Genomic DNA, 25,967 nt, shown 5'->3' with positions numbered 1-25,967 from the left:
CCTATACACAGGTGGTCGCAAGGGCAGCCGAGTTTCACAATGTCTCCTTAAATTCGGAACCAATTGAGGATGACTTTCTCTTTAACACCCTATCCTCCACCCATAGCCAGTATCAATGCCTTCCCATGCTCCCAGGAATGCTAAGACATTCAAAACAAATTTTTCAGGATCCAGTTAAAGGCAGAGCCATAACTCTGAGGGTGGAGAAAAAAATATAAGCCACCGCCCACAGATCCAATATATATTACAACACAACTAACACCAGACTCAGTAGATGTGGGGGCAGCTCGTAAGAGAGCCAACTCTCATACCTCAGGCGACGCACCACCTCCAGACAAGGAGAGCCGCAAATTTGATGCTGGGGGAAAAAGGGTTGCAGCACAAGCAGCAAATCAGTGGCGTATTGCCAATTCACAAGCACTTTTGGCAAGATACGACAGGGCTCATTGGGATGAAATGCAACATTTCATCGAACACTTACCCAAGGAGTTCCAAAAAAGAGCGCAACAGGTGGTGGAAGAGGGACAAAGTATCTCAAATAATCAGATACGGTCTTCCATGGATGCAGCAGATACAGCTGCAAGGACAATAAACACTGCAGTCACAATACGAAGGCACGCATGGCTGCGCACTTCTGGGTTCAAACCGGAAATCCAGCAGGCTGTGCTCAATATGCCGTTTAATGAACAGCAATTGTTTGGGCCGGAGGTAGACACTGCCATCGAAAAACTCAAAAAGGACACCGATACAGCCAAAGCCATGGGCGCACTCTACTCCCCGCAGAGCAGAGGCACATTTCGGAAAACACCTTTTAGGGGAGGGTTTCGAGGTCAACCCACAGAAACCACAACCTCACAAACAAGGCCTACCTACCAGGGTCAATATCAGAGGGGAGGTTTTCGGGGGCAATTTAGAGGGGGCCAATTCCCAAAAAATAGAGAAATTCCAAGGCCCCAAAACCCCTCAAAATAAGCAGTGACTCACAAGTCACACAACCCCATCACATAACACCTGTGGGGGGAAGACTAAGCCAATTTTACAAACTTTGGGAGGAAATAAGAACAGACACTTGGGTCTTAGCAATTATCCAGCATGGTTATTGCATAGAATTTCGCCAATTCCCTCCAAACGTCCCACCGAAAACGCACAATATGTCAAAACAACATATAGATCTTCTAGGACTAGAAGTTCAAGCATTGCTACAAAAGGACGCAATAGAATTAGTACCAATTCAACAAAAAAACACAGGAGTTTACTTACTGTACTTTCTAATACCCAAAAAAGACAAAACTCTGAGACCAATACTAGATCTCAGAACACTAAATACCTACATAAAATCAGACCACTTTCACATGGTCACATTACAAGACGTAATCCCACTGCTCAAACAGCAAGAATACATGACAACATTAGATCTAAAAGATGCGTATTTCCATATACCAATACATCCTTCACACAGGAAATACCTAAGGTTCGTATTCCAAGGAATACATTACCAATTCAAAGTGTTGCCATTCGGAATAACAACTGCGCCAAGAGTTTTTACAAAATGCCTGGCAGTAGTAGCTGCACATATCAGAAGGCAGCAAATACATGTGTTCCCGTACTTAGACGACTGGTTAATCAAAACCAACACGCTAAAACAGTGTTCACAGCACACAAAATATGTCATACAAACCCTTCACAGGCTAGGTTTCTCCATCAACTACGCGAAGTCACACCTTTTGCCGTGTCAAACGCAGCAATACTTAGGAGCGACAATCAACACAACAAAAGGGATTGCCACTCCAAGTCCACAACGGGTTCAAACATTTCACAAAGTAATACAGGCCATGTATCCAACACAAAAGATACAAGTCAGAATGCTAATGAAACTACTAGGCATGATGTCTTCATGCATAGCCATTGTCCCAAACGCAAGATTGCACATGCGACCCTTACAACAGTGCCTAGCATCACAATGGTCACAAGCACAGGGTCAACTTCTAGATCTGGTGTTGATAGACCGCCAAACATACATCTCGCTTCTATGGTGAAACAGTACAAATTTAAACCAAGGGCGGCCTTTCCAAGGCCCAGTGCCACAATACGTCATAACAACAGATGCTTCCATGACAGGGTGGGGAGCACACCTCAATCAACACAGCATCCAAGGACAATGGGACGTACATCAGAGACAGTTTCACATAAATCACTTGGAAATGTTAGCAGTATTTCTAGCGCTGAAAGCATTTCAACCCATAATAACCAAAAATACATTCTTGTCAAAACAGACAACATGACAACAATGTATTATCTAAACAAACAAGGAGGTACACACTCAACACAGTTGTACCTCCTAACACAGAAAATATGGCATTGGGCGATTCACAACCACATTCGCCTAATAGCACAATTTATTCCAGGGATTCAGAACCAGTTGGCAGACAATCTCTCTCGAGATCACCAACAAACCCACGAATGGGAAATTCACCCCCAAATACTAAACAATTACTTTCAAATTTGGGGAACGCCTCAAATAGATCTATTTGCAACAAAGGAAAACTCAAAATGCCAAACCTTCGCATCCAGGTACCCACAAGATCAATCCCAGGGCAATGCTCTATGGATGAACTGGTCAGGGATCTTTGCATACGCTTTTCCCCCTCTCCCTCTCATTCCATATGTAGTAAACAGGTTGAGTCAAAACAAACTCAAACTCATACTAATAGCACCAACATGGGCAAGGCAACCTTGGTACACAACACTACTAGACCTGTCAGTAGTACCTCATGTCAAACTACCCAACAAACCAGATCTGTTAACACAACACAAACAACAGATCAGACATCCAAATCCAGCATCTTTGAATCTAGCAATTTGGCTCCTGAAATCCTAGAATTCGGACACTTGCACCTCACACAAGAATGTATGGAGGTCATAAAACAAGCTAGGAAACCTACCACTAGACACTGCTACGCAAACAAGTAGAAAAGATTTGTGTATTACTGCCAGAATAATCAAATTCAGCAATTACACGCATCTCCAAAGGATATAGTAGGATATTTACTACATTTTCAAAAATCAAATCTAGCTTTCTCTTCCATAAAAATACATCTCACCACAATATCAGCTTACCTACAAATTACTCATTCAACTTCACTATTTAAAATACCAGTCATTAAAGCGTTTATGGAAGGCTTAAAAAGAATCATACCACCAAGAACACCACCTGTTCCTTCATGGAACCTCAACATTGTCTTAATAAGACTCATGGGTCCACCTTTCGAGCCCATGCATTCTTGTGAAATGCAATACTTAATGTGGAAAGTTGCATTTTTGATTGCCATCACATCTCTAAGAAGAGTGAGCGAGATTCAAGCATTTACCATATAAGAACCATTTATTCAGATACATAAAAATAAAGAACAAATCCTAAATTTTTACCAAAGGTTATCTCACCGTTCCACTTAAATCAAACAGTAGAATTACCAGTGTTCTTCCCACAAACAGATTCTGTAGCTGAAAGAGCACTACATACATTAGACATCAAAAGAGCACTAATGTACTACATTGACAGAACGAAACTAATTAGAAAAACAAAACAACTATTTATTGCCTTTCAAAAACCTCATACAGGAAATCCAATTTCAAAACAAGGCATTGCTAGGTGGATAGTTAAGTGTATTCAAACCTGCTATCTTAAAGCAAAGAGAGAGCTGCCTATTACACCAAAGGCACACTCCACCAGAAAGAAAGGGGCTACCGTGGCCTTTCTAGGAAATATTCCAATGAACGAAATATGTAAGGCAGCAACATGGTCTACGCCTCATACATTTACCAAGCACTACTGTGTAGATGTGTTAACTGCACAACAAGCCACAGTAGGTCAGGCTGTACTAAGAACATTATTTCAAATTACTTTAACTCCTACAGGCTGAACTACCGCTTTTGGGGAGATAACTGCTTACTAGTCGGTGCACAGCATGTGTATCTGCAGCTACACATGCCATCGAACGGAAAATGTCACTTACCCAGTGTACATCTGTTCGTGGCATGAGTCGCTGCAGATTCACATGCGCCCACCCGCCTCCCCGGGAGTCTGTAGCCGTTTAGAAGTAGATCTTCAACATTTGTACATTTGTAAATATATTACTTTAACCTTTATTATGTACATACGTATTCATTCCATTGCATGGGCACTATTACTAACATACACAACTCCTACCTCACCCTCTGCGGGGAAAACAATCTAAGATGGAGTCGACGCCCATGCGCAATGGAATCGAAGTGGGAGGAGTCCCTCGGTCTCGTGACTCGAAAAGACTTCTTCGAAGAAAAACAACTTGTAACACTCCGAGCCCAACACCAGACGGCGGACTGTGCACAGCATGTGAATCTGCAGCGACTCATGCCACGAACAGATGTACACTGGGTAAGTGACATTTTCCTTATATATATTTTCCTTACCTCACCCACCTGTGGCAACACAATCTAGCAAAGGACTCTATGTCCATGTGCAGTTTCACTGAGAGGAGGAGTCACTCGATCTTGTGACTCAAAGATTCTTCGAACAAAAACAACTTGCAACTCTCCGGACCCAACACTAGATGGCGGACTTATGCAACGCATGTGAATCTACAGCACTACATGCCACGAAAAGATGCCTCCTGGGTAAGTAACATTTTCCTTTCATTCTTTCTTTGGCCCAACAGGGTTTCTCGCTGGGTGCACTGAAGGGGGATCTCTCTTTGCTCAATCAGCCTTTTTGCGGCTGCCTGATCAACCCTCTTTTTGAATCACCTATTGCAAGTAGGTTCCTTAAAGGGCTTGTAAAAATTTCTCCCTACTCCGTTTGTAATGCCTCAGTGGGATCTTAATCTGGTTCTCACATACCTCATGTGCAGTCCTTTCGAGCCCTTGCACAATTGTCCCTTCCGGCTGCTCACCATCAAGACAGCCTTCTTAGTAGCAATAACATCTGCCTGGAGGGTGAGGGATATACAGGCCTTATCATCTAAGCTGCCACATCTCACTGTTTTTCCAGAAAAAGTGGTGCTTCGCACCTTGTCCACTTTCTTTGCTCCCCTACATCCATCTAATGAAGAGGAGAGGCTCCACCAGCTGAACCCAAAAAGAGCATTGTTCTACTTTTACCACACAGGTGTTCCGGGTGGACGGCTAACTGTGGGGTATGCAGGAGTAAAAAAGGGAAGGCAGTGCAGAAGCAGACCATTGCACTGTGTCGTTCTCTGCATCAAGATCTGCTATGCCCTGGCTAAGAAGCTCCTCAGGGCTTAAGGGCCCATTCCACCAGGGGGAAAGCTGCAACCCCGACATTAGCACGTGGAGTCCCAGTTCTGGACATCTGCCAGGCAGCAACGTGGGCATCCTTGCACACGTTTGCCAAACACAGCCTGGACAGTCAGGTCCGCGGGTATGGGCTTTTTGCCCGTTCAGTCCTGCAGGACTTTTTAGTATAACATATTGTCCGCAGCCCACATCCAGGAGGCTATGGCTTGGGTATCTAATCAAAGGTAAGAAATCTGCATTTAGAATACTCTATCAGAAGAACAAGTTATTTACTTCGGTAACGCATTGTCTGATAGAAGGCGTTAACCGAAATGCCAGACATTCCAGTTTTGTTTAGGAGCAGCACTGTATTTGCTATTTGTTTGGAATAAAACAGATGAACATCAATGAATGGAAAGATCGTCTTTTTTATGTGGTGGCAGCTGCGAAATCATATTATAGTGCAGCCGAAATCATATTATGGCGCAGCCATGTGATGAGTTAAGTCTCATTATCTTGGAAGAAATAAAATATCATCCGCAGCCCACATCCAGGAGGATATGGCTTGGGTATCTAATCAAAGGTAAGAAATCCGCATTAAGAATGCTCTATCAGAAGAACAAGTTACTTACTTTTGGTATTGTGTGATAGAGAGACCATCTAGCTGCAGATTCCTTACACCCACCCATGCCTTCCCACTCTGCGGACTTGTTATTAGGGTTAGGGTGATCGATTTTTGAGGACCCTAGTTTTGACACACATTGCACTAGTTCTTATCATGGCTCTGCGCTTCTGTCGTGGAAAGTTATGCTAAAAGTAACTGACGCCTAGGTGATCCCTATATAGGTGGCTGCAATGTCACATGGAGTCACCCGACGGTGCACACAAGGGTTATTGCTCAGCAAAGGTTTCCGGGTCTAACCTGATGCCTGGGAAAAACAAAGGTAAGGAATCTGCAGCTAGATAATCTCTGCCAGGTAATGCGTTACCAAAGGTAAGTAACTTGTTCATTAGGCCTTTGTTAAATTAATTAAGGCAGAAAAGTTCTGTATATATATCTGGATTAGATAATTGTTGTATTCTAAAGAGACATTCTTTTGTTTTTGCAGGGGATGATGATTGATGAAGCAGATGAATTTGTATCAGGCCCACAGAATAAACACAAGCGACCAGGGGAGCCAAACATGCAAGGGGTTCCAAAAAGAAGACGGTGTATGTCACCCCTATTGAGAGGTTGGCCTCAGACTCCTGCAGTACTAAACAACCACATAGGAGGGAAAGGGCCTCCAATGCCTGTAAATCAAGTTCAGCCAGATGTTATAAAACCTATTCCCATTCATAAAAGTAAGTTGCCTTTATTATTTTGTCATTTGTATGGTAAAGCATTAATGTTAGTGTGTCCATTCAGCCATAAACATTTAGTGTTTGTTACCATCATAGTATAGTTCCCTATTTCAAGCCGGTTAGAGCTTATAATACTGAGTGGTGGCACTAGACTACTTAACATGTTTTAAAATACTGTGCAGCCAACATCAAGTATGTGCATCTGTGCGGTTCTCCCTTGCCACTCCTCAATACTCAGTTTGTTTATGTCCTTAATCGCCTGGTTCTTATTCAAACTTTGGGCCAAGTGTGCTCTTGCACATTGTAGGAGGCTGGCTGAGTTTATGGTGTACATCTATGGTGTGGCACCTTATACTGAGTCCAGGCAACCCTTAGTGATAGTGAATAGGTGTCCAAATAGCAGAATCTCTCTAGGGGTAGCTTGAGCGAGCAGTTACAGCTTATCCAGGAGGAATGTAAAACACTTGCAATTATCACAGTAGTCCAACAATAACGTAGTCACAAGAAAGAACCATACAAATGTTGCAAAAATAAATATACAGTTATACACATAAAATAACCATCAGAAATAGCATATACAAATACAGGGCCCTAAGGGGAGGGCCAAACCATATACTAAAAAAGTAGAATGTGAAAGTGGGACTCCAACCAAGGTATGTGTGGTGGTTAGATAGGGGATGGGACCAGTTAGGAATACCAGAGATAAGTACAGTAGGTGACCCCAGCAACCACGAGTAAGTCAGTTACCCACTCAGTTGTCCCATAGGCTAACACAGGGAGTAGTGGTTAGAGTTTGTGGAATTCAGGACCCTTTCCAGTTGACCCGAGGAATCCAGCAGGCAAGAGGATGGATAGAGAGTGCCCCAATTCTAGGATACCCAGAAGACAGGAGTACCTATACCAGGGACCCAGATGAAGAGGGGAGAAGGGACACTCACTGAATACACTGGATGCCTCAGATTGTTCAGCTGCTGTCAAGACCCATGGATCAGGCTGCTGGAACCCAGGGTCGGTTTCCGGATGTGGAGGACCTCCAAAGGAAGGAGAGTCCAGCACCCAAGGAGGTGCCCAGGTGGTGCAGGTGGCAATGCCCACCCTCCTGAAGATGAAGTTCCTGCAAGTCGGTGGAAGTAAATCACCTGCAGGATCCAGAAGCTGCTGAAGATCCCAGGAGTCTCCTATGAGCTGTCCCTCAATGGTCGCCAAATTGCAGGAGAGTCAGCGGCCAGCGAGGTCACCACAGGCACTGGCAAGTGCAAATGGGAGTTGCAGAAGAATTTGCAAAGTTTTTGGGACCAACAAGGACCAGACGACTCTACCCAGGAGGGAGAGCCAGAACTTGCCCTCAGCACACACAAAGGCCAACAGAAGTTGATGGAGCCCCCCAAGAGACCCACAGGCGTCTGACACAGGGAGTCACAAGGAGGCACTACCAGCCCAGCAAAACAGAAGTCTCACATTGCAGGAGTTGCAGGACAGGAGCTGAACTTCGGTTTGCATAGTGCTGGAGGCCGGGGCTTCTTGGAGCCTGAAGGTCTCCCAGGGATAGTTGTGGTGCACAGAGGTGCCAGTCTAGTGGCAGGAGCAAGGGTCTACAGTCTCTCAACGTGGATAGCAGACATGCAGGACCCAGAGGAGGCCACGGACTCGCCACCTGTGCAGCAGGATCTTCGGACGTCAAGGAGCAGCAGACTCCACTAACTGGTCGACATTGCCTCGAGGTGCCTGCGGTTGCAGGGGAGTGACTCCTTCACTCCAGGGGAGATTCCTTCATGCTTCCTGGTGCAAACAGTCCTTTTGAGCCTGGAAGATCCACAGCCTTGGATGTTGCAGAATTCTTGCAGGACCCGGAGAAATAATGTTGAAATGGGAGCCTTCCCACCAGAAGCAGTTCCAGGCAAAGACCAGAGGGCAGGGGCAGAGAGGGTGTCTTGTCGAGTTCCTTGTAGAGTCTTGCTTGGCAAATCTGAAGACCCACCCACAAGGGAAGTCCTTTAATAACTGTAAAAGGGGGATGGTCACTTTCTGCATTGACCCACCTAACAGGGGGGGTTAGGGCAACCAACCAGATGCTCCCAGGGGCCTCTGCACATCGTATTTTCAAGATGGCAGAATTAAGTGGACACCTCCAGAGGGGAGGAGCTGGACAAGGTGGTGGTGACACTTCTGTCTTTTTGTGTTGTTTTGTGCCAGAGTGGGAACCGGGAGTTCCTGAACTGGTGCAAACCAGATTATGCAAGGAAGGCACCAAATGTGCCCTTCAATGTATTCTCGTGGCACTCAGAGGCCACCCCACCCCAGCCCTTAGACACCTAATACAGGGAGTGCAGAATTATTAGGCAAGTTGTATTTTTGAGGATTAATTTTATTATTGAACAACAACCATGTTCTCAATGAACCCAAAAAACTCATTAATATCAAAGCTGAATATTTTTGGAAGTAGTTTTTAGTTTGTTTTTAGTTTTAGCTATGTTAGGGGGATATCTGTGTGTGCAGGTGACTATTACTGTGCATAATTATTAGGCAACTTAACCAAAAACAAATATATACCCATTTCAATTATTTATTATTACCAGTGAAACCAATATAACATCTCAACATTCACAAATATACATTTCTGACATTCAGAAACAAAACAAAAACAAATCAGTGACCAATATAGCCACCTTTCTTTGCAAGGACACTCAAAAGCCTGCCATCCATGGATTCTGTCAGTGTTTTGATCTGTTCACCATCAACATTGCGTGCAGCAGCAACCACAGCCTCCCAGACACTGTTCAGAGAGGTGTACTGTTTTCCCTCCTTGTAAATCTCACATTTGATGATGGACCACAGGTTCTCAATGGGGTTCAGATCAGGTGAACAAGGAGGCCATGTCATTAGATTTCCTTCTTTTATACCCTTTCTTGCCAGCCACGCTGTGGAGTACTTGGACGCGTGTGATGGAGCATTGTCATGCATGAAAATCATGTTTTTCTTGAAGGATGCAGACTTCTTCCTGTACCACTGCTTGAAGAAGGTGTCTTCCAGGAACTGGCAGTAGGACTGGGAGTTGAGCTTGACTCCATCCTCAACCCGAAAAGGCCCCACAAGCTCATCTTTGATGATACCAGCCCAAACCAGTACTCCACCTCCACCTTGCTGGCGTCTGAGTCGGACTGGAGCTCTCTGCCCTTTACCAATCCAGCCACGGGCCCATCCATCTGGCCCATCAAGACTCACTCTCATTTCATCAGTCCATAAAACCTTAGAAAAATCAGTCTTGAGATATTTCTTGGCCCAGTCTTGACGTTTCAGCTTGTGTGTCTTGTTCAGTGGTGGTCGTCTTTCAGCCTTTCTTACCTTGGCCATGTCTCTGAGTATTGCACACCTTGTGCTTTTGGGCACTCCAGTGATGTTGCAGCTCTGAAATATGGCCAAACTGGTGGCAAGTGGCATCGTGGCAGCTGCACGCTTGACTTTTCTCAGTTCATGGGCAGTTATTTTGCGCCTTGGTTTTTCCACACGCTTCTTGCGACCCTGTTGACTATTTTGAATGAAACGCTTGATTGTTCGATGATCACGCTTCAGAAGCTTTGCAATTTTAAGAGTGCTGCATCCCTCTGCAAGATATCTCACTATTGTTGACTTTTCTGAGCCTGTCAAGTCCTTCTTTTGACCCATTTTGCCAAAGGAAAGGAAGTTGCCTAATAATTATGCACACCTGATATAGGGTGTTGATGTCATTAGACCACACCCCTTCTCATTCCAGAGATGCACATCACCTAATATGCTTAATTGGTAGTAGGCTTTCGAGCCTATACAGCTTGGAGTAAGACAACATGCATAAAGAGGATGATGTGGTCAAAATACTCATTTGCCTAATAATTCTGCACTCCCTGTACACAGGGAAAGGTGGTCGCACCTCTCCCTTGTAGGAAATCCTTTGATCTGCTCTTCTGGCCTGAGCTTGGCTCATTAGCAGAAGGGCTGAACGCTGGGGTCAGCACCAGTGCTGGTGGGCAGCTGAACCCAGTATGGGTGCACAGGCAGAACTGGGGAGGGGGGTCCCCTAGGGAACCCCCAGAGTATATGGTATCATGCAACTAAACTGGAATCAATGTAGTTGTATGATTCCAACATGTTTGATACCAAACAAGCCTAGGTTCTGAGTAGCCATTATGTAGTGGAGCACTCGGAATTGGCCTGGAGTCTGCAGGGTTACCCTCACACTTAGTGATATGCACCCCGTGTTTGGGCTGGAGGGCATCCAGAGGGGTGACTTACAATGTCTAAGTGCAGTGTTTAGGTTTAGCAGTGAAAGTGTGCATGCACCCTTTCACACAGGCTGCAATGACAGTCCTGCAGTCACCGTTTGCGTGGACTTCTATGGGTGGCATAATACAGGCTGCAGCCCAAAGGGGACCCCTGGTGCATCAGTGCCCTGGGTACCTAGGTACCATATATTAGGGAATTACAGGGGTGCACCAGTATGCCAACTGAGTGTGTGAATCAGAACCTAGCTTATTACACATTTCTAATTGTAATGGGCTTCATTCTTGGCTTCTTCATGTATGTGGGGCCTTGCCCATGCTTACATTTTTGTTTTATTTTCACCCCTTTCTCTTATTCTTTGGTGCTTGTTCAGCTTATAGCTGCTTTAGTTGATCGTCAAAGTATGTCATTATCTGTTTTGGCAACTGCAGTCGGTGAGTTGCCTGTGCCATTAGATCTAAAAAATTAATTCAGTGTTATGGACAGAGAACCAACATGGTGCCACATCTGAATAGAGATATTGAGAGGACAGTACTTTATAAACCCTCTTCTATTTAACCCACTTTGGCTAATTATAGCAAAACCATGGGGCCATTCGTATTTTTGAGTGTCTCCTGTGGGAGGGCAAATTTGCATCAAAATGTTATTTTTGACACTATGTAACCTGTTTATGCTTGAACATTTCTCTTCAAGTAAGAGATTGTCACTGGTTTGTCAGCTACAGTATTCCAGGGATTGACACGATTTTGGCCAAATTTAGCAAGTGAATATATCATGTTCCAGCCAAATGCTAGCTTAGGACTATGACACTGCTTGGTATCAAAAGACTAAATAATAGTCATGCCACTTATTAAATGGCAGTTCTTCTCACACAATCTCTCAAAATGGTTTTGTCCTTATTGGTGGTCACACTAAGTGCTAGAAGGGTCAGTTGGTTTGGTTCTTTGTACGACTTTCAGTCTTATCTGGCAGTCTTCACTTTGAAAGGGTGGTGGGCTATGGATATCGGTTCCAAGTTTAAAGTAATCTTTGCGACACGGGTAAGAGCCAGTTGTCTTCCACAACTTTATGGACTTCTTCAGTCAAAGACCTAAGCTCTCTTTTCATGGTGTCCCTCTCTGATTTCTTAGTTTCTACATTATCCATAGGCAGTACCTTAGGAATACTAACTAAATTCTATAATAGAGGCAGATATGGAGCTTTGTTCCCCCTTTCAAATGTTGTTTTTTACCTGCATTCACTTTGTGTTACAGCACAGATTGGTGACAAATGTATAAGTCCCTTGTAAAAGGTACCAGTGGTACCAAGCGCCCTGTGGCCAGAGAGGGTCCCTAAGGGCTGCAGCATGTATTATGCCACTCTGAGGAACCCCTCACCCAACACATGCACACTGCCATGGAAAGTGTGTATGTGTGTTGCTGGGGAGAAAAAGGTAAAGTCGGCATGGCATCCCTCTCTGTGTGCCATGCCTCCAAACCACTGCCTGTGGTTTGTGTAAGACACTCCTCTTGCAGGCCTTACAGCCCTAATTCAGGTTGCACTATACCTCTGGTGAGGGCATAGCTGCTTGAGCAACATGCCCCTACAGTGTCTAAGTCCATTCTTAGACATTGTAAGTGTAGTGTGGCCTCATTAAGTACATGGGCTGGGAGTTTGTCATTATAAACTCCACAGCTCCGTGATGGCTTCACTGAAGACTGGGAAATTTGGCATCAGCTTCTCAGCACAAAAAAACCCTGATGCCAGTGTTTAATTTATTGTAAAATGCACACTGAGGGAATCTTAGAGATGCCCCCTGTATTTTACCCAACTCTTCAGTGCAGGGCTGCCGCTAACATTCAAGTCACCCGGACCAATCCCCACTTAGGTTTCAGGTCGGCAGGAAAATTAGGTAAACCAAGGAGGAGTGACCACTGCAGCTAGGACCCACCTCTTAGGTGTTCAGAGCTGAAATGACCCCAACCTTGCAGAATCCTCCATCTTGGTTTGGGGAAGCGGGGCCTATAGGGATAGGAATGTGCCGCCTTCTCGCAAAGGAGTGGGCACAGGAAGGTGTAGCCGCCCCCAGGGACAGTAGACATTTGCTACTGGCCTCTGACCCATGTAGCACCCCTAAATCTAGTGTTTAGGGGCACCCCTGAACCTTGCTTCCCAGATTCCTGGCAACCTCAGGAAGAAAGGAGAACTGCCAACCCGATCAAAGAAGTGAAGACTCCAGGTAACAATTGACTTTGCCCCAGCCCTACCTGCCTATCTGCAGCTTCAAGACTTCTGCTGGAAAAAGGTGATCCATCCTGCAGGACCAGCGACCTCTGCAAACCCCCAAAGGACTGCCTGCCCAGCAGAGGACCAAGACTTACTCTCGAGGACAGCAGCCCTCTCCAGAAGAAACCTCCAAAAAGGACTCCAGAACCACCCTCGGTCCAGACAAGGTCCAGAGGCAATTCCGACCTTAAGTCTACCCTGGGTTGACACCTCCTGACCAATACAACGATGCCTGAATCCGGAGGACCCCCCTGACCGTGAACGGATCAGATGACTATTTCCAATGCCCAAGGAGAACCCTTCACCCGCAGCCCCCTGGCCTTGGAGAATCCAACTGATGGTCCAGCAACATCCAGCAGGCACCTCTAATGCCTGTCCAGCCTCTGGTTTTCCAGAACCGACCCCCCCTGGATCCAGCCTGCAGCATCTTTTGTGACCCCCAGGATCCCCGCTGAAAAGCATAGGGCGCCCAGCTCTGTTAGCACCTGGCCGCCCCTTTGCCACTGAGGGTGTGTGTTTGATGCAGACCTGCGGCTCCCGTGTGCTGATCTAAATCCCCCAGGCCTATGTCCTAAAAATGTGGGTATTTACCTGCAATCTGCTTTCTACTGAGCTCCCCGTCCTCATAGGATTCCATTGCCCACCCGACGCCAACTTTGACCTCTGCAGCCAGCTGGCCCTGTGTTGCTGGCGGTGCACTTTTGTGGTCAGCCAAAACTTTGACCTGTGGACATCCTAACCTCCGAAGGCTGGAATCGTAATTTGTGTACTTACCTGTTAACTGTGCTAAAACTAGCCCCCGACTCTTGACTTCTATGAAACGTTGCACTGCTTTATCTGCAAAAACCAAAGTACATTTGATACATATTCTTGATACCTATTTACAACTGTACTTACCTGCAACAAAGATCTCTTGGTTCTAGAAATAAAGTACCAAAATATATTTTTTCTATATAAAAACAATTGGCTTGGAGTTAGTCATTCAGTGTGTGCCTCATTTCCTCACTATGTGTACAACAAATGTTTTGCCCGAACCTCTAATAAGCCTAACTGCTACCACAAATGAGCCACTAGTATTATCTACGTTAGCCTATGTTAAGCCTCTAGAGAACCCCTGGACACTGTACATACCAAATCTCATTTTGGTGTAGTACATACAGAGCTAACTTCCTACAGGTATGGCTCAAGACACCTTAATATCCCTACTAATCTAGCCAAACAGATTCATTTTAGACTCTCGTCTCCTAGAGAGTTTTCATCCATGTGGCAAATCTTGATCCCCTTGCCTGGTATCTTTATATACTAATTTGAAAAAAAAAATCTATTTTACCACTGTAAAATTTAAATAAGGTTTCAAGGAAATTATGCAGTTCTTATTGTCCTTTGCATAGACGTGCTTAGCTGGAATCTCAGGACAGTGGAAATTCAGGGCCAGCAATAAGACACTTGACAAATCACCATATCTCTCAACAAGAATTGTTTGACTGAGCTGTGAGAGCCTTGAGTAACTCTTTTTGTCTGATCAAGGAGTAAAAATGTTACTGGATCACAACCTTCCATGCTTGAACTTCAGCTCTGCAAAATGAAAATAGGGCCATAGATCCCGAAAAAATCAAAAACTTTTGCTAGATTTGGAAACTTTGCAAAACTTTGCCTCTGGCTGCACAATCTAACAAAGTAAGGCTTTTTTTTTTTTTTTTTTTTTTTTTTTTGCAGAAAAGGTTCTACTATGTTATATTTTGTTTATAAATGTGTTTGTTCTGTATAACAGCATAGATTTACTTGCTGGTTTTGATATTTGTTTTTGAAAAATCTACCCTACTACAACACCACATCACTAAACATTCGCTCTTGATTTGTATTTGTAAAATCAATTTCTACTGAATTTTCCTAGTTTTGAGTCTGCATCAGAGGATGATCCAATGTAAAATTTTAGTAATTGTAAAATAACTCAGTAAAGAAATATGCAGGCCCCATTGTTCCACTTCTTGCAGTCAAGCAGCTCTTTGTCTGCGGGCCAGTTCTTTTTTGCCATAGGGTGGACTAAGGCTTTCACACAGAGGTCATCGACTTGGATGCCAGTTTCTATGCTACAGCATAATTTGATGATGAATAACCAGTTTTAGCTCTGTCCTTTGTCGCTAAACTGACACCTATTTTTGAGTCTGGGAATGATGGCAGCAGCTTCCTAAGTAAGTTGTTCAGCTTTATAAAAACTCAGGTCTTACAGAACGGAGGGTCCTCTTATTTTTTCAAAGGTGTTACAACCTATACTTATGGCATAAAATGGACGGTTATGCAGACTTATTTTTATAACCCCTCCTTTCAAGGGTAATATGCAAGGAGGATATATAATCAAAGTTAACATCAGTAACTTTGGTTATCACCAGATCAACATGGTTCTTCATTTGCACCAAATTTTGCTCCTTGCAACATAAGATGCAAAAGAAAGGTATAGTTCTCATTTCTATGAGAACTTTATCTCTGTAGTCGAAGAAAGTTGATCAGTAATGTAGAAGTGAGGCTGCAACGTATGAAAGTGCCAGATCTCCCCCTCAACCTTGCTAGGCTTTTTCCGAAGTTGGCACATAAATAAAAAAAAAACTGCACTATTAAGCTGTTAAGACAATCAAGAAGTACCTTGATCCATTGCATGAATTGAGAACTCTTGTCTCTACAGCATATTTCATGTGGGAGAACATTTCCGGTTTTAAAAGTAGGCAGTTACTACCAAAGTCAGACGTATGCTGTGGGTGGAAGTTGCAGCCTTTGCGCATATGCAGCCAGATGGTAACTCCTGAACTTCTCTTTAAGGTGTGAACAATTTTGTATAGAAGCAATGCAGGTAGTCTTTTGTTTTTTTTTTTACTGTGTAAAAGAGAGCAGGCCACCATTATCTCATTCTGAACTTGCACAGTTTCTCCCAGATACTTTTACTAGAGAAGAGTAATGGCCTCTCTCCAGCCTCTCATGTTAGCTATGTACCACAGATATTAGACCTATTTGTTAGACTCTCATGATGCTTAATTTTAGATCACACGAGAATGCCACCTTCATTTTCGCAGATGTAGAGAAAAATAACATAACTTATCACACCCAACAATTTGATTTGAATGTAAATCTCTTCCTCCAAATGCAATGTTTACTTGCCACCTTTGAGTGTCCTTCTGACCTTATGTGGATGACTTACTCTTCATGGAGCGCTTACCAAATGAGTTGGACGGCCTCCCACTGGTTGTAAACAACCTACTTCATCAACTGTCATTGGTGAACTTTCCCAATTCCTATTTATTCCTTATGAAGACTAAATTCATTGGTGTTATTTTGAATACCACTGAAGTAGTAGCCTTTCCATCGACAAAGAAAATTGCCTTCTTCAGAGACAGTTTACCTGTCATATCACAACCGATTAGTGGTTTCTTGTGAGAATTATGGTTTTCTGCAAAGATTTTGAACAAAGTATTAGACTTTAGCTAATAGTGTTTGTAGCCTGTAACCCCTGCTGTAGGGGAAAAAACCTTTATCTCTCGCCAATGCCTTACTGCCCATCCTATAAATCTCTCAATATACGTTCTAGCTCCACTCTCTCATCCTAAACCTCATTGTACTACAGTAGTCTCCCAAATAACACTTTCTAGACTCTTCTCTCCTCTATCCCTTCCTTACTTGTCCCAAACCTCCTTTTACTACTATGATCTCCCTAATAACCCTCTCTAGACTCTTCTCTCCTCTATCCCTCCTTTGACTTATAACAAACCTCATTTTACTACTATGACCTCCAAAATAAGTCTCTAGGCTCTTTCCTTCTCTATCCCTCCTTTATCATATTGAGTCCAACTAAGACTCACATGTCCAATGCTCGAGTTAACTTATAGTTCCTTATACTAATCCACCAATAATCCATTTTGGGTTCCAGAGTAGCATGCTACTTGCCAAAATGCACTTCAGAGCCTCATCCGGGTTAGTACGTGCTATATAAATACATTTACAATGCGTGACTGTAGGTACAAAGATCTGCATTATTCTGTCATCTAGTGTTGGGTCTGCATAATTGCAGGCGGTTTTTCTTCAAAGCAATCTTTTGAGTCATGATTTGATTTGAGACTCTTTCCTACTGAACACAAACTCCATGTTAGATTGCTTTTTCCCCACCTTCTGTTCTGAAGTACACCTTAGAGGGCTTAGAATTCATCATATCCTTTTCATGTTTATCGGCCCACACTCCTGGTCCAAGAAAAACCGTCAGTGCCTCGAAGTCTCTTTATGGCATGGTCTTCATTGGACATCCTCCGAGGACTGACTAGCGTTCAGCTCCATCAGATTTCGACACCAGAGAATGCAGATTGCAAGCAAGTGATGGAACAGATACCCTTTGAAAACTACCCCTGGTGTGATGTGAAAACCCCATGGCCAGAGCATCACAACGTCTGCAACTCGTGCCATTCTCAAGACCACAATGACACCTTCTGTGAAGTGTCTTACCTTCTGTTTGAAGAAAACCTTAAAGTATTGAAGGGAGAAGCATTGAGAACACAGTAAGATGGATCAACAGGCATTCTCTGAAACGCTGGATACCTTTGGAGAACAAAACACCATCAGCACAGAGTCAAACAGTCCAACTCATCTGGAATCCTAGCGCCAAGACGCAGTCTAGAGTTAGCCACCACGGAATGTCCAAGTATAAGGAAGAAGAGGATGTTGAGCCAGAACTGAAGACCAGTGGCCCCTGAATAAAGATCATACATAGGACTGTGAGTACGCCACTCAGCTCCAACACTCAAGCAAGGTCACACAGAGGTTTATTGTTGAAGTAGATCACTGCTCCCACAGAAGTCTGGCATGCTTGTCTAAAATTTAAAAAAACAAGGCACTGCAAAACATGGATGCCTTGCAATCCCCAGCTTCCAGAGTGATTTCAGAAGCAACAGCTTAGGTAAGTACCAAGCACACACCCTCTGACCAGCTACAATCTTATCAAAGACTACAGCAAACCTTTCATCAAAAATCTGGCAGGGTTTACACCTCGGTGCATATAGGAGAAGTAGAGGCAAGGGTGCAGGTGGCTCTGGTAAAAGCTACTTCATATCTAGGAAGTGACTTGGCCCTGTTTTTCCACTCTTTCCCACCCCATTCTCCATCCCCACCCGATCACCTGTGGAGGGAAAGAAAACCAGATTTCCTCTCTTGCTGGGAGGAAACTGCATCACACCATTGGGTTTTTAGCAGTGATTCACCAAGGGTACTGCCTAGAACTTCTCTCAATTCCTCCCAACATCTGGCCGGGCACACGTCCTCGGCACATACCTCCTTCATGTCTTTGAGGAAGACTTTAAAGTGCTGTTACAGAAGGGGCAATAGAGGGAGTACTTTCACACCACCAGGGTAAAGGGCGATAACCTTTATCAAGGATTATTCCCTTGGGCCTTTCTTCGACTGCAGACCTCTTCTAAAGTGATACAGCCTGTCTGAGCATTTCCAAATAGCGACCCTGTAGGATTTCATCCCCTTTCCCCAACAATGTGATTGGAGTTGTGCAAGGTGTTTTTCTATAAAGAAGTCTGTCAAGTCACAAGATAGAATGACGCTTCCTCTCAGTGATGACGCGCATGGGCATCAACTCCATTGTTTGTTTTCCTCCGCTGTCAGGTTCAAAGGTGTCTGCTTCAACTCCGTTTCGATTCTACAGGTTTCTATTTTATCTTCAAAGGTATTGTTGTGCTTTTCCATCTCAGTGCCACCTCAAAAATTCCATCGAATCGACTTTGTTTGAGGCGCGGCCCTTTGGGGCCTACCTTCCAGGTTGTTCCAGTCTCCAAAAATGTGCTGCAGGTGATGGAATGCACTCCATTTCAGTTTTGCCCGTGTTGCCACGTGAAATACCCACACACAGATCAGCACTCATGTGCAATTTGTCTCTCTCTCCTTGGACCACAAAGAAGCTGACTGTGAGACATGTAAGGCCTTCAGATTGAAGGAAACACTCCGGGACAGCAGGACTTGTTGCCTCAAAATGTCTCCGAGGGCTGCAAGCGACACTCCTGATGTCTTCAGCGAGAAAAATGCACAAGAGCAGCCTGCAGTTGAAGACGAGGTCTTTTCTTGTGGAGCCAGCTCTGTCTCGACCTAGAAGGAGACCTAGAGATGCAGGAAGTTTCCATCATTGCCCCATCCCTCTACCCAAGCTGACCAAAAAATCTTCGGCATCAACAGTCCACCTGAGGTCACCAGTCCAACACTGCTTCCCAGCCATGGGTTGATCTTGAAAACTACTTCGGACTGCCCACCTTCAGGCCCAGCACCTAAAGGACTAACCAAGGCCAAGCCTTCAGCATCGACCTCTTTGGACTGAGAGCATTTCTCAGTACTGACTTGACCTTCAGTGCCTTCTCAGCAGTTGACACCCTCTACCTTGGCACCAATGAAGCCACACACATTGTAGCCGAAATTCTTGGTTCCGAAACCTTCAGAGCCGAAAGACAGTAGAGCTTCATCATCTTCAACATCTCCCATCGAGCTGATCTTGGAAATGCTGGACATTCGGCAAAGAAAAATCTAAGTGGGAACTGGTCGGATTATTTCTACGCCCTACACCTCTAGACGGGAAATGACATTTGAGGAGGCATTGGATATATCCCTTCGTCCTAAGAAGAAAACCAAGGACAAAGCAACTAGCCTTGCCTTTCTTCCACATCCTTCCACACCTCCCCCACCCCCTCCATCACCCCTCATTCTCCTCAACCATTATCACTAACCCATCACCCCCTGGACTTTCAACAATCGTAGTCTCAACAGTCTGACACTGGTGGGATTGGGGGGGGGGGCACAGGGGGATCCGGACCCATGGGACATGTACGACACAGATGCCACTACCCCAAATTATCCCGATCTGTACCCAGCTTGTCCTTCCCCATCTAAGGACGCAACCTCCTAACAGGAGGTCATTGCGAGAGTAGAGCCACACAAGGAGCCCCTTGAAGAGGATTTATTTATTGACACCTTAGCTGCTACACACAGGGATACGCAGTACCCTCCCCATTTTAAAAGGTATGATGAGACATGCAGAGGATATCTTTAAAAACCCTGTTAAAGCCAGGGTCTTCATTCCTAGAGTGGATAAGAAATACAAGGCCGCCCTGTCTGACCCTATTTTTATTCAGGACCAACTGCCACTGCATTCCATCATCATCACTACAGCACGCAAGAGGTCAATACACCCAGCCAGTCGCAAATACTTAAGATTTGTCATTAGCAGGCAAACATTACCAGTTCAAGTTACTTTCATTTGGGGTGACAACAGCACCTCAAGTGTTGGCCAAATGTCTGATAGTAGTCGCAGGTCATCTTCGCAGACAAAACAGCCACATATTTCCTTACCTAGACGACTGGTTCATCAAAGCCAGCACTCATCAGTGCCAACAACACACTCAGATGACAATAGATTTTCTTCACATCTTAGGCTTTACTATTAATATCACCAAATCTCACCTGCAACCACAACTGGTTAAACCATGTTTGGAGCAATCGTAGATACACAGTTAGGATTAGCCTACCCCAATCCTGCACAAATTAAAAACATTCAGGTAACACTGCCACAGTTTCAAACATACCACCAACACACAGTGAGGATGGTTAAGCTTCTAGTACGGATGATGGATTGAGGCATTGCCATAGTTCCCCATGCAGGACTACACATGCGTCTGTTGCAGGAATGTCTAGCTCATCCGTGGTGTTAGTCAAGGGGTCAGCTGGAAGATCTAGTGTTGATAGACCTCCACACTCACCGTTCTCTGCAACAGTGGAACACCCACTGTCTGTTAAAAGAGCAGCCTTTTCTCAACCCTGTAATCCACATTACTCTCCCAACTGATTCATCAAAGCCTGGATGGAGTGCACACCTACTAGAACTAACAGTTCAGGGTCTCTTGGATGCCAAACACCAGTATCTCCACTTCAACTACTAGAGCTTCAAGTTGCTCACCTAGCATTGAAAGCATTTCTTCCTCACCTCATTTACAAGGTTCTTTCAGTCCGGAAGGACAATGACCGTCTATATTGCCTACAGAAACAAGGAGAGACACTATCTCCACAAGTATCACTCCTATCTCAGACCATTTGGAAGTGTGCTGTATATCACAACATTCACCTGTTAGTGGAATATGTTCCGGGTATAGACGACTTTCCAGACCTGCTCACCAGAATGCAACAAGTCCATGAGAGAGAACTTCACCTACAAGTCCTCCAGTCATACTTTCAAAAGTTAGGGTTACCTCAAATAGACCTTTTTGCCACTGCAGAAAACACAAAATGCCCAAACTTTGCCTCCAGGTTTCCGCACCCACTATCCAAAGGCAATGCACTGTGGATGAGTTGGCCAGGGATATTTGCCTACGCTTTTTCTCCTTTCCCTGTCCTTGCATTTCTGTTTCGGAAGCTCGGGCAAAATGTCTCTCTCAATGATTCTGGTAGCTCCCACTTGGATGTGTCAGCCCTGGTTCACAACACTACTCGATCTCTCAGTAGTTCAATACGAGAATATCCCCAACATGCCGGACCTTCTCACTGAGAATCAAAGACAAATCAGACAGCCAGATCCCAAAACTCTCAACATAGCAATTTGGCTCCTGAGGTCATAGATTTTGGCTAACTTAACTTGCCACAAGAATGTATGGACATTCTTAAAGAGGCACACAAGCCCACCACTAGAGCATGTAATGCAGCAAAATGGAAACGTTATGTTTGCTATTGTCACTCAAAACAGATTGATCCTTTCAAAGTGACCGAGCAAGACATTGACTGCTACTTACTTCACTTACAGAAGGCAAACTTAGCGTACACTTCTATATGGTTACATCTTGCTGTAATAGCTGCTTACCTACAACATAGGCAGCATGTTTCTCTTTTCAAAATTCTGGTCATCAGAGCCTGGATGGTTCCACCAAGGACTCCTCCTGCATCTTCTTGGAATCTTAATATGTAGTACTTACAAGACTCGTGAGTCCCCCGTTTGTAACCTCTACACTCATGCCCTTTTCAATTTTTATCTTGGAAAGTGTCTTAGTCGCCATCACTTCACTTAGGCGTGTTAGTGAACTTCTGGCTTCAACCTTAGAAGAACGTTTCTTCCAAATTCAGAGAAAAGATGGTTCCTTGTACCAACCCTAAATACCTACCTACAGTTGTATCTCAATTTCATCTCAACCAATTAATCAAATTGCCAGTTTTTTTTCCCTCAACCAGATTCTGTTGCGGAAAGTCCTTCATACATAAGATGTTAAAGGAGCACTTATGTGAAAGAAAAACAACTTGCTCAACTCTGGACCAGCCACTAGATGGCAGGAGTATGCAGAGCATGTGATTCTACAGCAATACATGCCACGAACAGATGCTTACTGGCTAAGTAACATTCTTTCTCCGGCACTGGATCTTGTATAGATTCACATGCTTGAATCATTACCCTTTGTCGAAGTGGTAGTCCCTCAATTTTAAAATAGCAGTACAAGGCACTGACAGCTGTTACTGGTACACACAGTGCCCATTTTGTTAGTGCATCTTCCTCATTCTAAAGGGATCAACTAGGGCCAATGAGGTGAGTGTGCTTTTTGAACCTCTCCTCCCAAAGGACTTCTCACCTCAAGTTTTCTGAACATTATGTGGAAGGGGAGTTGCAGCGCATTACTCTTCTTCAAATACTGTTAATTAAACTTGTAGCCTTTTTCTTGGATTTTTTATGTACTCCTTACCTTATTGCCTCTAAGAAATGGCATCAATGGAGAAATCTAAAAGTGGTCTGTTTAAGGCTTGTGATTCCTGTGACAAAATTAAAGTTGTATTCTGATAACCCTCACAACAGATGTATATACTGCCTCTACTCAGACTACAAGGCTAAAGATTGCAAGATCTGTGAAACTTTTTCTGCCAGGACCCTCAGTGCATCTGAACTGAATCTGAACTCCCCTCTTTAGGGGATAAATCGAAGGCTAGTTCATCTAAATCTGAGAAGAAAGAAGAAACACAAGCTTGATGAAATGGAATTCTCAAGGGCCAAGCCTAAAAGCTTTCCTCCAAGCGCGAGAACGAATGCCACAGAAGTGTTTAAAAAGTCAGCAGATATGACTTCTCAGGAAAAACAACCGAAAAAGGCATTTTACAACTTCTATGTCTCCACTGTCATCACTGATGAAATAAAAAAGCGAAGTAATTGTACCATCTATGGTGAGCCCGTCAACTATGTCGAAAAAGCCTCCTCCACCACTGCAAAGGTGAGTAGAGAGCATGGGGAGAAGAAATTAGACTCATTGATGATGGACCCATCAACATGTCACCCATCGCTGATTGAGTCGATGACGCAAGCACAATAGACACTTCCATCAATTACTCTCTAAGACATCATCGACAATGCACCCTTCAATGCCATTACCATTGACGATGCCTGTGTTGATGATGTTACTATCAAATATACCGCCAGCCACTCCACTCAGAACATACCACTTCTTCAAGCAAGACACTGCCTCACCCTCCAGCAAAGCTTCTGTACATTGAAGCATAGTTGGATTCTAATCCAGATAATTCCTTTAGATCAGCTTATAGTCTAGGATAGGTTAACATAAGTGAAGGACACAGAGGAGAAAGAAGCATATTCTCCAGAACAACCACCATAAACATACTACCCACAGTTCACACTCCCAAAGATGGGAAGACAGGTAGTACAACTGCCACTTTGATCCCTATGAGTGTATCTGAGAACTATGAGCATAGGTCGATGATGACAGTACCAGTAGACCTCGTTAAAGTTCTAGAGCACATGATAGACTATTACACATGCTTTCCAGCTGGTACACAACAGGCTCTTACATCTGTTTTGTCTCAATAAGCGACTAGTTCTCCAGCACCTGCACCACAAAACTCACAGGAAGACAGACTCCGTTTGCTTCATACTCTGTGTTAAGTGGAGCAGCAGTTTTTAGATGTGCCTCAACTGCCCATCCAGGTTGACGAATGATGACCATTATACAGATGTGGACGAGAGTGAAATATCCCCAACAGACTTTTCGAAGTGAAACGCTTATAATGATTATATCCTACATGTCGCAAGCCTGCCAACTACCTCATCCGATTCGAAGTAGCAGTATCAATATCTGATTCACTGCCTTGTGACATTGGTAGATTTCACTCTTTGGTTGATAAGAGTGGCCAAGATATTCAACCTACCTGTGACATTGAAAGAAACTGTTTGACTTCAAGGAACAAGCGAAGTGACCGGTCAAGACAATCACCTTGTATATCGCATCTGGCCAAAAGGCATAAAAACTATGCAATCTCTGGCTACAGTGGTAGCAGTAGTACAACAAATTGATTGGGGGGAAAAAATAATAAAATCCAAGATAATTCACTTCTATGCCTCCTGGGTCACCAATAGGCTGATTCTGTTATGATGCCAGTAGCACATGAAAGATCCAGAAACACAAACACGATGGTGCCTTGTACAGCACCACCAGAATGAGAAGGCCTTGGGATGGACGTGGCAGTTAATCAATATCCTCTATGATGGGTATGTCTAGAAAGGCTGCAAATGACATGGCACGTGTAGGCCACTAGGATAGGCAGATGTTGGCCAATATAGCCCCATATCTGCAGTTGCTACTGGAGGATAAAAAGCATGAAGTCCAAACTATCCACCATGAGGGAGAAAAAGCATCAGCTGATCTTGTATATTCGAGCAATGGATGTCTCAACCATTGGCTTCAGACCGCTAGCTGGTGCAGGGGTGTTACACCAACAGGGGCAGTTGAGTGCCACTTCTTCAGGCCAGAGGTCCAAAACAAGATTATGGACATGCCATTTGATGGCACATGGCTGTTTGGTAAGCCCAGTATCAAAGGTATCAATGCAAATATGGAGACAGCCATATCCGTGGAAACTCTACAACAGTGGAAATCTCAGTCCTTTAGAAGAAGAGTCAGAATGCAAACCTACCAAGGGCTGTACCTACCAGTCAACCAGCCTCTGTTCGAGCCAGGCACAAAAGCGTAACCTCCAAGTGAAGTGTCAGGACACCAGACAATCACAAATAATCTGTAGGCGCTAGATACCAAAAGAGAATCAGAACATCAGCCCCTGTAGCACGCAGAATATTTATGTTCTAAAACAGAGGGGGGGGAAAAATCACAACAAATGGGTGTTGAACGTTACCCAGTATGGCCTTACGCTGTAACTGATTAAACATACTTCATCAACTCAGCCGTTCTGGGGAAAAAAAAGAAAAAAATAATACATGCATTTGTTGAAGGCAGACATGTGAATCCTGCTTCGGAAGGGAGTTGTAGAAATGGCCCCATAACATCAAGATGGCAGCTTTTATTCAAGGTTATTTTCTTTAAAATTAAAATAAAAAGTTTTAAAAAGACTGCGAAAGAGCGGTAGCCTGTCCTAGCTCTGTCAGCTCAATCTGTATCTGATAAAGCAATTATTCAGAATTGTCATGCTGCAGTAGAAATATTTGGCATATTTGGATCTCAAAGATGTGTATTTCCACATTCCCACTCACAAAAACCATTAAAATCAAGAATTTCATTTCTTAGAATAGGTTACAGGCACTTTAAGCACAAAAGTATTCCTATCAATGCAGCGGCAAATAGCTTTCACATTGGCAAAACAAATAATGTAAAAGAAAGATATTAAAGTACAGTTCCTCACAGGTTGCTATGCATGATGTTTACCTGTATAGTACTTCTACCATTCTGAAGACTATACACGAAGCCCATAATAGAAGAGTTTGAGATGCAAGGGGCTGTTTCCTTTGAGGTCAAAGTGAAAATAACTGCAAAAATGGAACA

At 44.1% G+C, this 25,967-nt stretch overlaps 1 protein-coding gene across 1 annotated transcript in view; it reads left to right on the top strand.

The window, feature by feature from the left end:
- INTS6 (integrator complex subunit 6) overlaps positions 1 to 25,967 on the top strand; it is a 446,084-nt gene that overhangs the window by 379,723 nt on the left and 40,394 nt on the right. The window contains exon 15 of the mRNA XM_069205444.1: positions 6,381 to 6,615. Within this exon, the coding sequence (XP_069061545.1) occupies positions 6,381 to 6,615 (235 nt within the window). The remainder of the gene's footprint in view (positions 1 to 6,380; positions 6,616 to 25,967) is intronic.

The sequence above is a fragment of the Pleurodeles waltl genome, chromosome 8, assembly GCF_031143425.1.
Source record: "Pleurodeles waltl isolate 20211129_DDA chromosome 8, aPleWal1.hap1.20221129, whole genome shotgun sequence".
Lineage (NCBI taxonomy): Eukaryota > Metazoa > Chordata > Amphibia > Caudata > Salamandridae > Pleurodeles > Pleurodeles waltl.
The sequence above is the reverse complement of the archived record's forward strand: the minus strand, read 5'-3'. Positions and strand labels throughout refer to the sequence as shown.